We start from the raw sequence: 12,309 nt of genomic DNA on the forward strand, positions 1-12,309 counted from the left end.
TTTGAGGATCCTTCCATTATGTTAACTTTTATTACAAGTACGGTTAGAAGTATTTTACACACATTGCATATCTGAGCTTATTTTGAGTTGATGTTCGGTTCATTAAGGGTCTTAAGCTTCACTGGCGTGACTGTCCAGGTGATCCATGCTGAGGGAAACTAGAACATAGAAGGATAGCTGCAATGCATGCTTACAGTACATATAATACATATAATCTAGGAATGTGTCCGGCCTGAGGCCTTAACTCATTTGGTGTCTTACTATATTTTACTCTACTTGGTAACAGACGACCAGAGTCAATAATTAGCCTCAGAGACCCTGAGGGCTTGAAGTTTATTACCTTGTATGGAAGGTGTTATAGAAAAGAGAAGTTCTATGTCTGCTTATAGCTATTAAAGATGTACGATTAACTGTGACTAATGTCTGGAACCTATTTTAATCTGTCATTGACGCAATGGGGGGCCTTGTACCCCACTGCTTTATAAGTATCCACAACATGTATTTTGGTCAGAAGACATATGTTGATGTTTTCTCCGGGCTGTTAATAAACTCATCGTTTGATTCCACTTTTCTGGGGCCTCCGTGGTTTGTGACACTGCTCTACATTGATTGATTTCGCGACACTATATTTTGTATCTGTCACATTTAAATTTTTCAGATCATCAAACAAATTTAAATATTAGACAAAGATAACACAAGTAAACACAAAATGCAGCTTCTGAATGAAGGTGTTTATTATTAAGGGGGAACAAATCCAAACATACATGAATTCTGCTGTCTACCAAACTTCCTGCAGGAGAATATCTGGCCATCTCCTTTTGACCGCCAGCTGAAGCACACTTCAGTTCTGCAGTTGGACAATGATCCGAAATACACCAGCAAGTCCACCTCTGAATGACTATAAAAAAGAAGACTTTAGAGAGGCCAGTCAAAGTCAAGACATGAAAAAATTTAGACAGTCTCACTTGCTAGTTAGATTTAAGCACCACACACTATTTGGTGTGTTTTAAGAAATGATCCTGTCATGAGTAAACACTGCCTGAGTATTATTTGGACTTAGCAGCCACTCATGATTCACCATTCGTTCAAGATTTGTCAGAATATTTTTTTCTATGATCTTTATTGCTCAAAAAGGGAACAGTGCTTATCCTGTTACTCGTTGCACAAAGGAACAGATTCTAGCTCTGCTGATAGGTCGGGACCTTTTACAGCCCTGTCAGCTCTCCTGTAATAACGCCCACTTAGCTACTTAGCTGATCAGATTAAGATCCCAGAAGTTCAAGTGACTCGATGCTATACTTTGATGAAAAATCTTCCTTAGTTTATTTATTTATTGAGCAGTGTATTTTGGCAAGTAGAATAGTCACAACACTTAATCTAGTTACTTTGTCAATTTTCAGTTAGATGTTACAGATATGTGGTCAGATACACAGAAAAAACAAAGAAAAAAATGTTCACCTTTTGAAGATGACAAACTGTTTAGAGCATATTTGCAGATATACTCTGGGATACTTCTGCTAAGTTGATTCACATGAATTGTAATTTTCTACTGAACTGCTCAGGAGCATGAAGGAAAGACAGTAATGTAAAAATGAATCATATCAACACATCCATGTTCTCACGTTGCTTTTTTAGGTCAAACAACTTCTACCTGGCTATGCTGCTTTTCATGCTGTTTTTGTGTATGCTGCCCACCATCTTTGCTATAGTGAGATACAGACCATCACAACACTGCGGACCTTTCAGGTAAGGAATTAAAATTTATCTTACATCCATCGAGACCTTCAAGGTCAACTTAACAATTTATTGGTGAGAAACTGACAAAAGACTTTATGGAAACTATGACTCTTGGAATTTTGGTGTCAACATATACAGTAGAACGCACTGTATAAAGATTTTGAATATCGTGTCACGTTTCACCTCTGACCTCTCCCAAAGGTCAATAAATTGACCTAAAGGTCAAAGTGATAATGCAGGCAAAATACAATACTATTTCCCTAAAGTAAATACTGCTCAGGGAAGCAAGCCTCTGACTGTTTCTTGTTTTTAATGAACAGATTCCCTTTTTTATTTACTGTGCTGAGAATGTAAGACAGAAGTGGATGTTTTACCACATGTACCAATGAGGGATATATGCATATTTTAGAGAATTCCCAATTTTGGTGTCTTCCATCCTCAGCCTGCACAATACATATTTATGTGTGTTTTGAAACGGGACATATTTTAATTTACGAGCGTAGCATCATAGTTTGGAAAAGATCTTTCTTTGCATAGTATACAAAGTCAAATCCTGTTTCCAAAAAGGCTGGTAGGGTATTTAAATAAAATCAAAATGTAGTAATTTTCATACCATTTAAAGACTATATTTAAATACTTCAGAAAGATCATATTAAATAACTGAAATTGAAAAATATCATTCAATTCATATGAAATGTTGATTAAACTCCATTGCCAGATACACATTAAAACAGTAGGAAACATCTCCATTTCCTTCTGTGTTGTGTCTCCTTGTTGGAACGAGTTGCTGCAGTTTGAAAGCGATGCCCATTGTTGTCCCTTTTGGAGCTATACTATTGAAATGGATGCAGAATGTTCTGGACTGTCTTGCTGAAATAAGCAAAGCCTTCCCTGAAGTTGTCAACTGGATGGCAATATATGTTGTCATGCAGCTGTATATATTTTATTCAGCATTATTTTTGCTTCCATCGATGTGGAAGTTAGCAGCTCTTTTGTTTTTCCCCTTCTTGTGTGGTTGTGTTTCAGTGTTCAGACAAAGAAAAATGCTTAAATTTGTGTTTCAGTGGTCAAGAGAAGATTTACGACATCATCTCTGAGACAGTGGCCACTGACTTCCCGGTGTGGTTCAGTAAAGTAATAAGTTACATCACCAGTCCTGTCGTCGTACTGCCAGCACTGCTGCTGCTGTTGTGAGGCTGCACACGACACATATTGCATATATCTGTCACGTATACATGCGCTCTCTCACTCACAATTTCTCTCTAATTCTCTCTCACACACACATATACACATACACTCACAATATGCAAATACGCAAACATCTGTATCCTACATGACTTGTGAATTGTTCAACTGTGTTTCAGCATGCTGATATACTATCTCCAGTCTATCGCCAGATCCCTCAAATTCACCAACAACCAGCTAAGGATGCAGCTCCAGACTGTAAGTTGAATCACTTTCAGCATTTTTTCACATAAAAATAAGAGCGAGAAAGGCATTTACAGATGAGGACAAAGTTATTAGCCCCTCTATGAAATTTAAAGTTTTTGTCAAAAATTTCCCAAGTGCTATTTAACAGAACAAATGATTTTCCAGATAGCATTTTAAACATATGGTATCTTTCCTGGGACTGGGTCCTTCTGGACATAGACATCTGATGTTGTGCCTGGGATCTGCTGGAAGCTACTATCTGCTGGATTGTCTCTCAAGTACCTTTTGCAGACCCTAACTTGGGTCCTGTTGTCTGTAGTAGATTCTTCCTGTGGATCTACCACCACCATCCCTCTGTGCTGTCCTTTAAGCCAGCTTTTCCCAGCAACTGTGGGATTTGTTCATGTCAGCCACTTCCTCCGCCTTTCAAAGGTACATCCCATGCATAAGCTTGGTCATCTATAATGGTTCCTGGTCCTGTTCTGCATCACTGTCTGTCTTGATGGGCCTGATCTGTTTGCATATGTTCTATGCTATATCCTGGATGGTGACTTTGATAGTCACTAATCCTCACTCGCTCTTTTTACTGCTCATAGAGCCTCAAGGTCCTGGACTTCATGTGGATTGGATGGACATTATGAGGAATGTTTGTATCTTCACATTAGCGGCATCCGTCTCCTCTTTTAGCTAGCTTTTTATTCAGATAACTGGTAGGGAATCTCTACTGATGGCATGGATCCTATTCTTACTGTTTAGCTGCCTTCTCAGCACCTATCTTACCTTCTGGAGGTATTTGGCTGTGCCTGACCTTTTTGCATCTTTATCATGGTTCCCACTGGCTTGTGGGATACCCAGGCACTTGTACAGTGGGGCAAAAAAGTATTTAGTCAGCCACCGATTGTGCAAGTTCCCCCACTTAAAATGATGACAGAGGTCAGTAATTTGCACCAGAGGTACACTTCAACTGTGAGAGACAGAATGTGAAAAAAAAATCCATGAATCCACATGGTAGGATTTGTAAAGAATTTATTCGTAAATCAGGGTGGAAAATAAGTATTTGGTCACCTCAAACATGGAAAATCTCTGGCTCTCACAGACCTGTAACGTCCTCTGTAAGAAGCTTTTCTGTCCCCCACTCGTTACCTGTATGAATGGCACCTGTTTGAACTCATCATCTGTATAAAAGACACCTGTCCACAGCCTCAAACAGTCAGACTCCAAACTCCGCCATGGCCAAGACCAAAGAGCTTTGGAAGGACACCAGGAAAAGTATTGTAGACCTGCACCAGACTGGGAAGAGTGAATCTACAATAGGCAAGCAGCTTGGTGTGAAAAAATCAACTGTGGGAGCAATCATCAGAAAATGAAGACATACAAGACCACTGATAATCTCCCTCGATCTGGGGCTCCACGCAAGATCTCATCCCATGGGGTCAAAATGATCATGAGAACGGTGAGCAAAGATCCCAGAACCACACGGGGGGACCTGGTGAATGACCTGCAGAGAGCTGGGACCAAAGTAACAAAGGTCACCATCAGTAACACACTACAACGGCAGGGAATCAAATCCCGCAGTGCCAGACGTGTTCCGCTGCTGAAGCCAGTGCATGTCCAGGCCCGTCTGAAGTTTGCCAGAGAGCACATGGATGATACAGCAGAGGATTGGGAGAATGTCATGTGGTCAGATGAAACCAAAGTAGAACTTTTTGGTATAAACTCAACTCGTCGTGTTTGGAGGAAGAAGAATACTGAGTTGCATCCCAAGAACACCATACCTACTGTGAAGCATGGGGGTGGAAACATCATGCTATGGGGCTGTTTTTCTGCCAAGGGGACAGGACGACTGATCCGTGTTAAGGACAGAATGAATGGGGCCATGTATCGTGAGATTTTGAGCCAAAACCTCCTTCCATCAGTGAGAACTTTGAAGATGAAACGAGGCTGGGTCTTCCAACATGACAATGATCCAAAACACACCGCCCGGGCAACAAAGGAGTGGCTCCGTAAGAAGCATTTGAAAGTCCTGGAGTGGCCTAGCCAGTCTCCAGACCTCAACCCCATAGAAAATCTGTGGCGGGAGTTGAAAGTCCGTGTTGCTCGGCGACAGCCCCAAAACATCACTGCTCTCGAGAAGATCTGCATGGAGGAATGGGCCAAAATACCAGCTACTGTGTGTGCAAACCTGGTAAAGACCTATAGTAAACGTTTGACCTCTGTTATTGCCAACAAAGGTTATGTTACAAAGTATTGAGTTGTATTTTTGTTATTGACCAAATACTTATTTTCCACCCTGATTTACCAATAAATTCTTTACAAATCCTACCATGTGGATTCATGGATTTTTTTTTCACATTCTGTCTCTCACAGTTGAAGTGTACCTCTGGTGCAAGTTACTGACCTCTGTCATCATTTTAGGTGGGGGAACTTGCACAGTCGGTGGCTGACTAAATACTTTTTTGCCCCACTGTATCTGCTATTCTCCTTTCTGGCTTAATAGTCTGCATCACCTTTCCTCTGTTTTCAACCAAACTTATCCAGTTCGAATAAAATCACGATGTCCTCACAGTAGATGCTGAAGTGGATCTCCTGGTGTACATCATAATTTCTTTGTACAGGAGATGGCTGATGGTCACTCCAGACCTAAATATATATTCCTATCCAATCCTACTGATAAACTGCTTTAGAGGGTTGAGGCCTATCCAGAAGTGGGCATCACCTTGGTATGCCCACACTTGATGGTGACCTCTGTGATTGTCTTTGACTTTGTCTTCCAAAGTCCCATTAAGTACACTGTTAGCCTTTTAAAGTGCCAAGCACCCTAGTATCCATAATTAAGTATCCTCTTAATTGCCCCTTGGGGATAAATAAAGTCTTTCTGATTCTGATTCTGATGTGTGCAGCATTCAGGCTTTTTTGGTGTCAATTCAGGCAGTAAACATATCATTGGCGAGATATTTGACTACAAGATAAACAGCCACAAGGAGCAGTACCCTCAGTTGGGAAGGAACAAAGATATTGTGAAGGACCGTCAACCTCCCAGGTCTCTGTTAGAGGGCCTTAGCTAGAAGGATGAAGACCACACACAGGGGGAGTGGAAATGTTTATCATTTTTAATTTTGTAAACATAAATACTGTCTGTACGCATTTGTGTTTTGTATTTACTCAGGTTGTCAGTATTACAATTTGTTTGACCTAAAACATTTAAGTCTCACACATATGCAAAAGAAGGGAGGGAGCAAATACTTTGTCATGTCACTGCGTATATATAGTGCAGCCTTAAACTGGCCATTACATAATGATAGTATAATGGTGTGCGTCTGAAGTCAGTGTTTTTTCAAACCTTCTCAGGAGCGCACTGAAGACAAGAAGAAAGTCTTCCAGATGGCTGCAGGTATCTCTCGTCTTCTATGTTTGCCCCCTTATTGATGACCTTTTTTTGTATGTTTGTCACCCTTAAATGTTTCAGATCATAAAACAAATAAAAATATTAAAAATAAAACACAAGTAAACACAAAATACAGTTTCTAAAGGTGTTTATTTTTAAGGGGAAAAAAATCCAATGTGTGAAAAAGTGATTACCCCCTAAACCTAATAACGAGTTGGGCCACCCTCAGCAGCAATCACATGTTTGCCATAACTGACAACGAGTCTTTTACAGCACTGTGGAGGAATTTTGGCCCCCTCATCTTTGCATAATCGTTGTAATTCAGACACTTTGGAGAGTTTTCGACATGAACCGTCTTTTTAAGGTCATGCCACAGCATCTCAGTCATGTTCAGGTCAGCACTTTAACTAGGCCTGTCCAAAGTCTTCATTTTGTTTTTTTCTAAGCCAGGGGTGTCCAACTCCAGACCTCAGGGACCCGTGTCCTGCAGGTTTAGATCTCATACTGGGTCAACACACCCGAATCAAAGGATTAGTTCATCACCTCTGGAGAACTTAAAGGCTGTATCCCAATTCAGGGTCTGCAGCCTTAACGGTCCTCAAGGGCCACGTACTCAAAGACCGCTAAGGCCGGAAGTGAGAGGCTTGTGAAATGGGACGGTCTAGCCTCCCTCGCGCTGCCCAGGTTGCCTATCAACCGTTATACTAAAAGCGGGAAACGTTTCATACAGCTTTGTTTGACAGAAACGGAGTAGAACATATTTTGTTCATTTGTTTCTACATGAGCTTTGTGTGATGTGATAAGTATCTGAGGCTGAGACCACACGAGTGTAAAACATGATTGTTGGGCTTCATTTTTGTACTGAACAGTCATTTTAAGATTAGCTAGTAAATAACAATTAGCTCATGTTGTTCATGAGACTAAAGTCATCTTACTTTGGTAATGTAAATATAATATGGCCAATATGATAGTTATTATCTTAATCATTATTAGTTATCACAGCAGTGAATGACTCTGTTTCAAATACTGAGCTTCAGTAAAGATTCAAGCTGCATTTATTTATATCATTTATATTTCCTGTCACCTTAAATCTTCACTCAAAGACAGGTTTCTTTGACACTGTATATATAACTGTGTTATATATATGAGAGACAAATATTGTTCTTTTAATATGTTGGCATTACTAAATTTGTCTCAGTGCTGACTTTAAATATCCATAGAATCATCACATTCTCTGTGAGATTAAGCTCAGCTATTGAACGGCGTTTATTTTAAAGTAAAGGCTTTAAAACCAAGTTAGTACAAAGTGTAAAGTAAAGTGTGCGTGTTAGTCCCCCATAAGGAAATAGTTCCTCTGCATTTAACCCATTCACCCAGTGAAGTAGTGGGCAGCCACCAGTGCAGCGCCCGGGGAGCAGTGTGTAGGGACGGTACCTTGCTCAGGGGTACCTCAGGGTAGCCGTTCAGTGGAGTCGAACCCCCGACCTTCCGATCATGGGGCCACCACTCTACCTACTGAGCTATCCCTGCCCAAACGTCACTAATGTCACATAACTTTGCCGACATGTGGCCAACAGTAATGTTTTCATGTTCTTCGTTATTAAACACTCGCACATAAATAAGTGACATAATATTCAGTACTTACTTTTGAAAGTTTACTCTTCGGCCGGCCCTCTTTTTCTGGCAAAATTATCCACACACACCGCCGCGCTATGCAGTCTGGGATATGTTGGGCCACAAAGTCTGCACCGCCACATCCTTAACATTCAGTGAAATGAAGGACGCATTTGAGGGCCGCATTTCGAGCAGCCTTTGAATTGGGACAGCCTTCGTCGCGTTGCTGTGACGTAATCGGCCTTAAAATGCGGCCTTTAAGGCTGCAGACCCTGGATTGGGATACAGCCAAAGACATGTTGAGGAGGTAATTTAGCCATTCAAATCAGCTGTGTTGGATTAAGGACACATCTAAAACCTGCAGGACACCGGCCCTTGAGGTCTGGAGTTGGACACCGCTGTTCTACGCCATGGACTCGCTGCTGGACTTTTCAAAACTTGCAGAAATCATGGTTCCATTTATCACAGCAAGTCCCGAGGCAGCAATAAAGGCCCAGCTGACTGCTGGCCCAACCCATTATTAGGTTAAGGGCTTAACTTTTTCACACAGGGCCATACAGGTATGGATATTTTTTTACCCTTAATAATAAACACCTTCATTTAGAAACTGCATTTTGTGTTTACTTGTGTTATCTTTGTCTAATTTTTAAATTTGTGTGATGATTTGAAACATTTTAGTGTGACAAACATACAAAATCAGGAAGGGCAGACACTTTTTCACACCACTGTATCGCTCTTCTACAGCGAGACTACAGATTCCAGAGGCTGCTGCAGACAAAAAGTCAGATCATGAGGAAAACAACATCGCCAGCCAAGAGTCCTCTAACCACACCCCATCTCCCTGTCAGAATAGCAGCACCACAAACTTTGAATCCCCTGTTCATCGTGGGAATTGCATCCGCACCATCACGAAATCAGTATCTAGAGGAGACCTGAACAGAGGAGGTGTGGCCGGATCTATCAGAAGTCCAGCAGTAACCGTACTGCCCAAACATTGGCTGGAGCACATTCCTAACAGGTCTCACACACTGACATGTTGCTTTAACCAGTCAGGTTTACTTTAGGGGACCTCTTAAAGGCTGAATATAGTGAAACTGTGTTATAAATTTCCTGTATCATATATTCACTATGAAATTATAGCCAGGAGCGATGCCTAATGATATGTTTTGATAAAGTCTCAGTCTAGTTTGCCAATGGAAGAACTCAGACTTGGTCAAACCTGGTAAAACATATACAGCCTGTTGAGAAAGTTTCTTTTTGATGTCCACTTTAAAATATTGGTAACGAAAAAAACGTAAATTAAAAATGATCAAGCAATTCAAATAGTTTCTTTTATACATATTTAAAAGATTAACTGTTATTTCTAACTTATGACATTTCAGAAGTGAACTTCTCTCATGCTGCCCATTATGTAAATCTGTAATCTGTATAGATTTCACTATAATCTAAAAAAATAGGTCTATAATTTTTCATGCAAAGACATAAAACATTAAGTCATGACTATGGCATCCTGCTAGTATGTGTCTCTGCCTCTTCCACATCCCCTAAAGTCAGCTTATTAACATGTATATAGAGATACTATTAATAATATGTATATATCAGGCCCCAAAGTATTTGGACATTGACACAATTCTTTTATAGTTTTGCCTCTGTACACCATAGTAGTGAATTTCAAATTATTTCAAAGCTTTTAACTGTATTTTAAATATGAGGGCCAAAGACAGGAGACTATCACTGGGCCGATAAAACAAAATACAAATATTAGAAAGAACTCCAAAAGTTTAGGGGTGGTCAAATCAACACTTTGGTACAATCAAATAAGAATGAAGGCACTCACAACACCAAGAAACTTGAAAGGCCACAGGAAGACAATGAAAGTGAACAATGACAAAATGATTTCCATGGTTTAGAAAAACAAAAGCATAACGTCTAGCTAAGTCAAGAACACTCTCAAGGCAAGAGACACCAAAATTAAAGAGGGTTTACAACAAGGTGCAAGCCACTGGTTACACCAGAACAAGAGGGCCAGGACTTCTCCAGAAAACATCTAACAGAGTGAACATATTTCTGAAAAAAAAAAAAGTTTGACAGATGAACAAGATTAACTAGTACCAAAATGACGAGAAGAGAAATGTGTGGCAGAGAAAAGGAACAGCTCGTGATCCACAACATGCTAAATTATCTGTCAAACATGGTAGAGACAAAGTTTGTATTGTGGCAAAGGGAACCGAGTTATACTACGCAGATTCGACGAAATGCTGCCAAACTGATCGTCCATGGGTTCCAGGCTTTAGTCAATCATTGACTACAAACGGCTGCCAATCAAGTGCCTCTTGATTTTGATATAACAAGGATTAAACGTTCAGCCCCAATTTGCAGCTAAATAATCCTTAATCAGCATTTTATCAGGGGGCAGAGATATGTAAAGACAGTATCATTTTCCCCTGTTCGACAACACTAGTGTTCTGTGGAGAGCACTGACATTTGTAATCCATGGAAAACAACGAAATGTAATCTGCTGTAACACAAAAGCTGATTGTTATTGTTGTCCTTTTTCATTATAGGCCTCCACCTTTTCTTGGTGGTCCTAGTGGTACCTGCAGATCCAAGTCCTACCATCACATGGTATACAATTCTCCACCTCACTGTTCTGACAGCATTCACTCTGACCCCTTGTGCAGGAAGACTGTACATTCTGTTCATCCAGTTGAAGCTGCTGGGATCATTACTGCACAGAGTTATAGAGGACGCCGTGGTCACACCACCCGCTATGTGATTGTCAATGAGCATGAACCCAGGAAAAAGTTGCTGCGCTCAGCCACACGGATCCCACGCCATTATTTCATGGAGGAACCCACAGAGATCATGGAACTGTACCCACGTAATGTCAGACGCTACACACCACGCAATGCTCACAGTAAACCACGTCCTTACCAGTCCCACGCATCACAGCAACATCCAAGTGAAGAGGATGAGGAGGAAGACCAAGGGAAAGGCAGGAGAAAGATGTCACTAGGGAAAACTCATCGGGCCCGCTCACCGTCTAACCTCCAACAGCCAGCACATTTCTACATTGGTGACCGTCTAGAAACCTACATAACTATATCTAAAGAAAACCACACAGCTCAAGGAAGATATGGGGCTCAAGACGTAGATGAAGAGGAGAATGGAGTAGGAGAAATAGCCTGTGGAGATGAAGAGTCACACTCTGAGTCACAGGCTAATGTGAGAGTAGTTGACCCTCTTCTTCTGCAAACCAGATGTCACATTCATTCCCCGAGAAGACAGTATCTGTCTCAAACTCGGGCCAGACATGTTGAGCCTCATGTGAAGTCCAAGACAAAGCAAAAGCTGGAGAATGTGCAGACTGAGTCAGACTCAGCTTCCCTGGCCTCTAGCAGTGACCAGCAGAATAGCAGCAATGACCAGTATATTCAGGTTATCCACAACAAGGAGCGCTATTTGAAGTCTGGAGCCAGGCAAGGACAAATGGCCAAAAAGAAATCCAAAACCAGCTTTGATCTAAAAATCACTGAATCAAATGATCTGGTCTGCTCCAATGTTTGAAATGTTGGTTTCTGTTAAATAATATATGTAGCATTAGGCATTAACTGACACTCTGCACTGAAAGCACACAAAAATGTCATTTCCTTTCTGTGTTTGTGTGATTCCATATCCTTTTGATGCTGTTAAATAATTGCACTAGCTATTGTGGAAGTGCAAAGAACAATAGAAGAATGTGTCTACTTGTGTAACATCAGCAATAAAAACATAAACAACTTAAATAATTACATTTGGTTGCCTTTTATTATAGATGGATAGATAAAATTGTATCCGAGCTGACTAAAAATACCCAGCTTAATTTGCTGTAATCACGGAAGAGGGTGTTCACGGGTGCGTGTGAAGCTGGAGAAATTTCTATGAGGACTGAGGGACTTCAAAATATGATAGATGTGAGCTTGCTCTCCCTAAATCAAAAGTATATCACTTTATTAAAAGCCACTGGGCTTTTTATCATGGGAATACTGGAATCACGTTTTCTAAAAGTTCACTGAAATCTATTTGTTAACGTTTAACGAATGAATGAAAAGTAATTAAATAAGGTTTAAAGGTGTTTTGTTTTGAAAGCTACCGGAAGTTTA

General features: G+C 40.6%; 1 protein-coding gene across 2 annotated transcripts in view; it reads left to right on the top strand.

The window, feature by feature from the left end:
* The window catches only part of tmc3 (transmembrane channel like 3), a 43,222-nt gene extending 31,281 nt beyond the window's left edge, over positions 1 to 11,941 (top strand). The window contains exons 17-22 of one of the 2 annotated variants that reach the window (XM_086296268.1): positions 1,636 to 1,746; positions 2,802 to 2,927; positions 3,102 to 3,180; positions 6,517 to 6,559; positions 8,912 to 9,185; positions 10,732 to 11,941. In XM_086296268.1, coding sequence (XP_086152394.1) covers positions 1,636 to 1,746; positions 2,802 to 2,927; positions 3,102 to 3,180; positions 6,517 to 6,559; positions 8,912 to 9,185; positions 10,732 to 11,734 — 1,636 coding nt within the window. In that variant the 3' untranslated portion in view covers positions 11,735 to 11,941. The remainder of the gene's footprint in view (positions 1 to 1,635; positions 1,747 to 2,801; positions 2,928 to 3,101; positions 3,181 to 6,516; positions 6,560 to 8,911; positions 9,186 to 10,731) is intronic. The other variant, XM_086296277.1, reaches the window with a different exon arrangement.
* Positions 11,942 to 12,309: the final 368 nt, after the last annotated feature.

Source organism: Aulonocara sp. 'chitande type north' Nkhata Bay, linkage group LG1, assembly GCF_057382095.1.
Source record: "Aulonocara sp. 'chitande type north' Nkhata Bay isolate Kocher_YH1m ecotype deep benthic linkage group LG1, A_spYH_male_GT1.1, whole genome shotgun sequence".
In the NCBI taxonomy this organism is placed as follows: domain Eukaryota; kingdom Metazoa; phylum Chordata; class Actinopteri; order Cichliformes; family Cichlidae; genus Aulonocara; species Aulonocara sp. 'chitande type north' Nkhata Bay.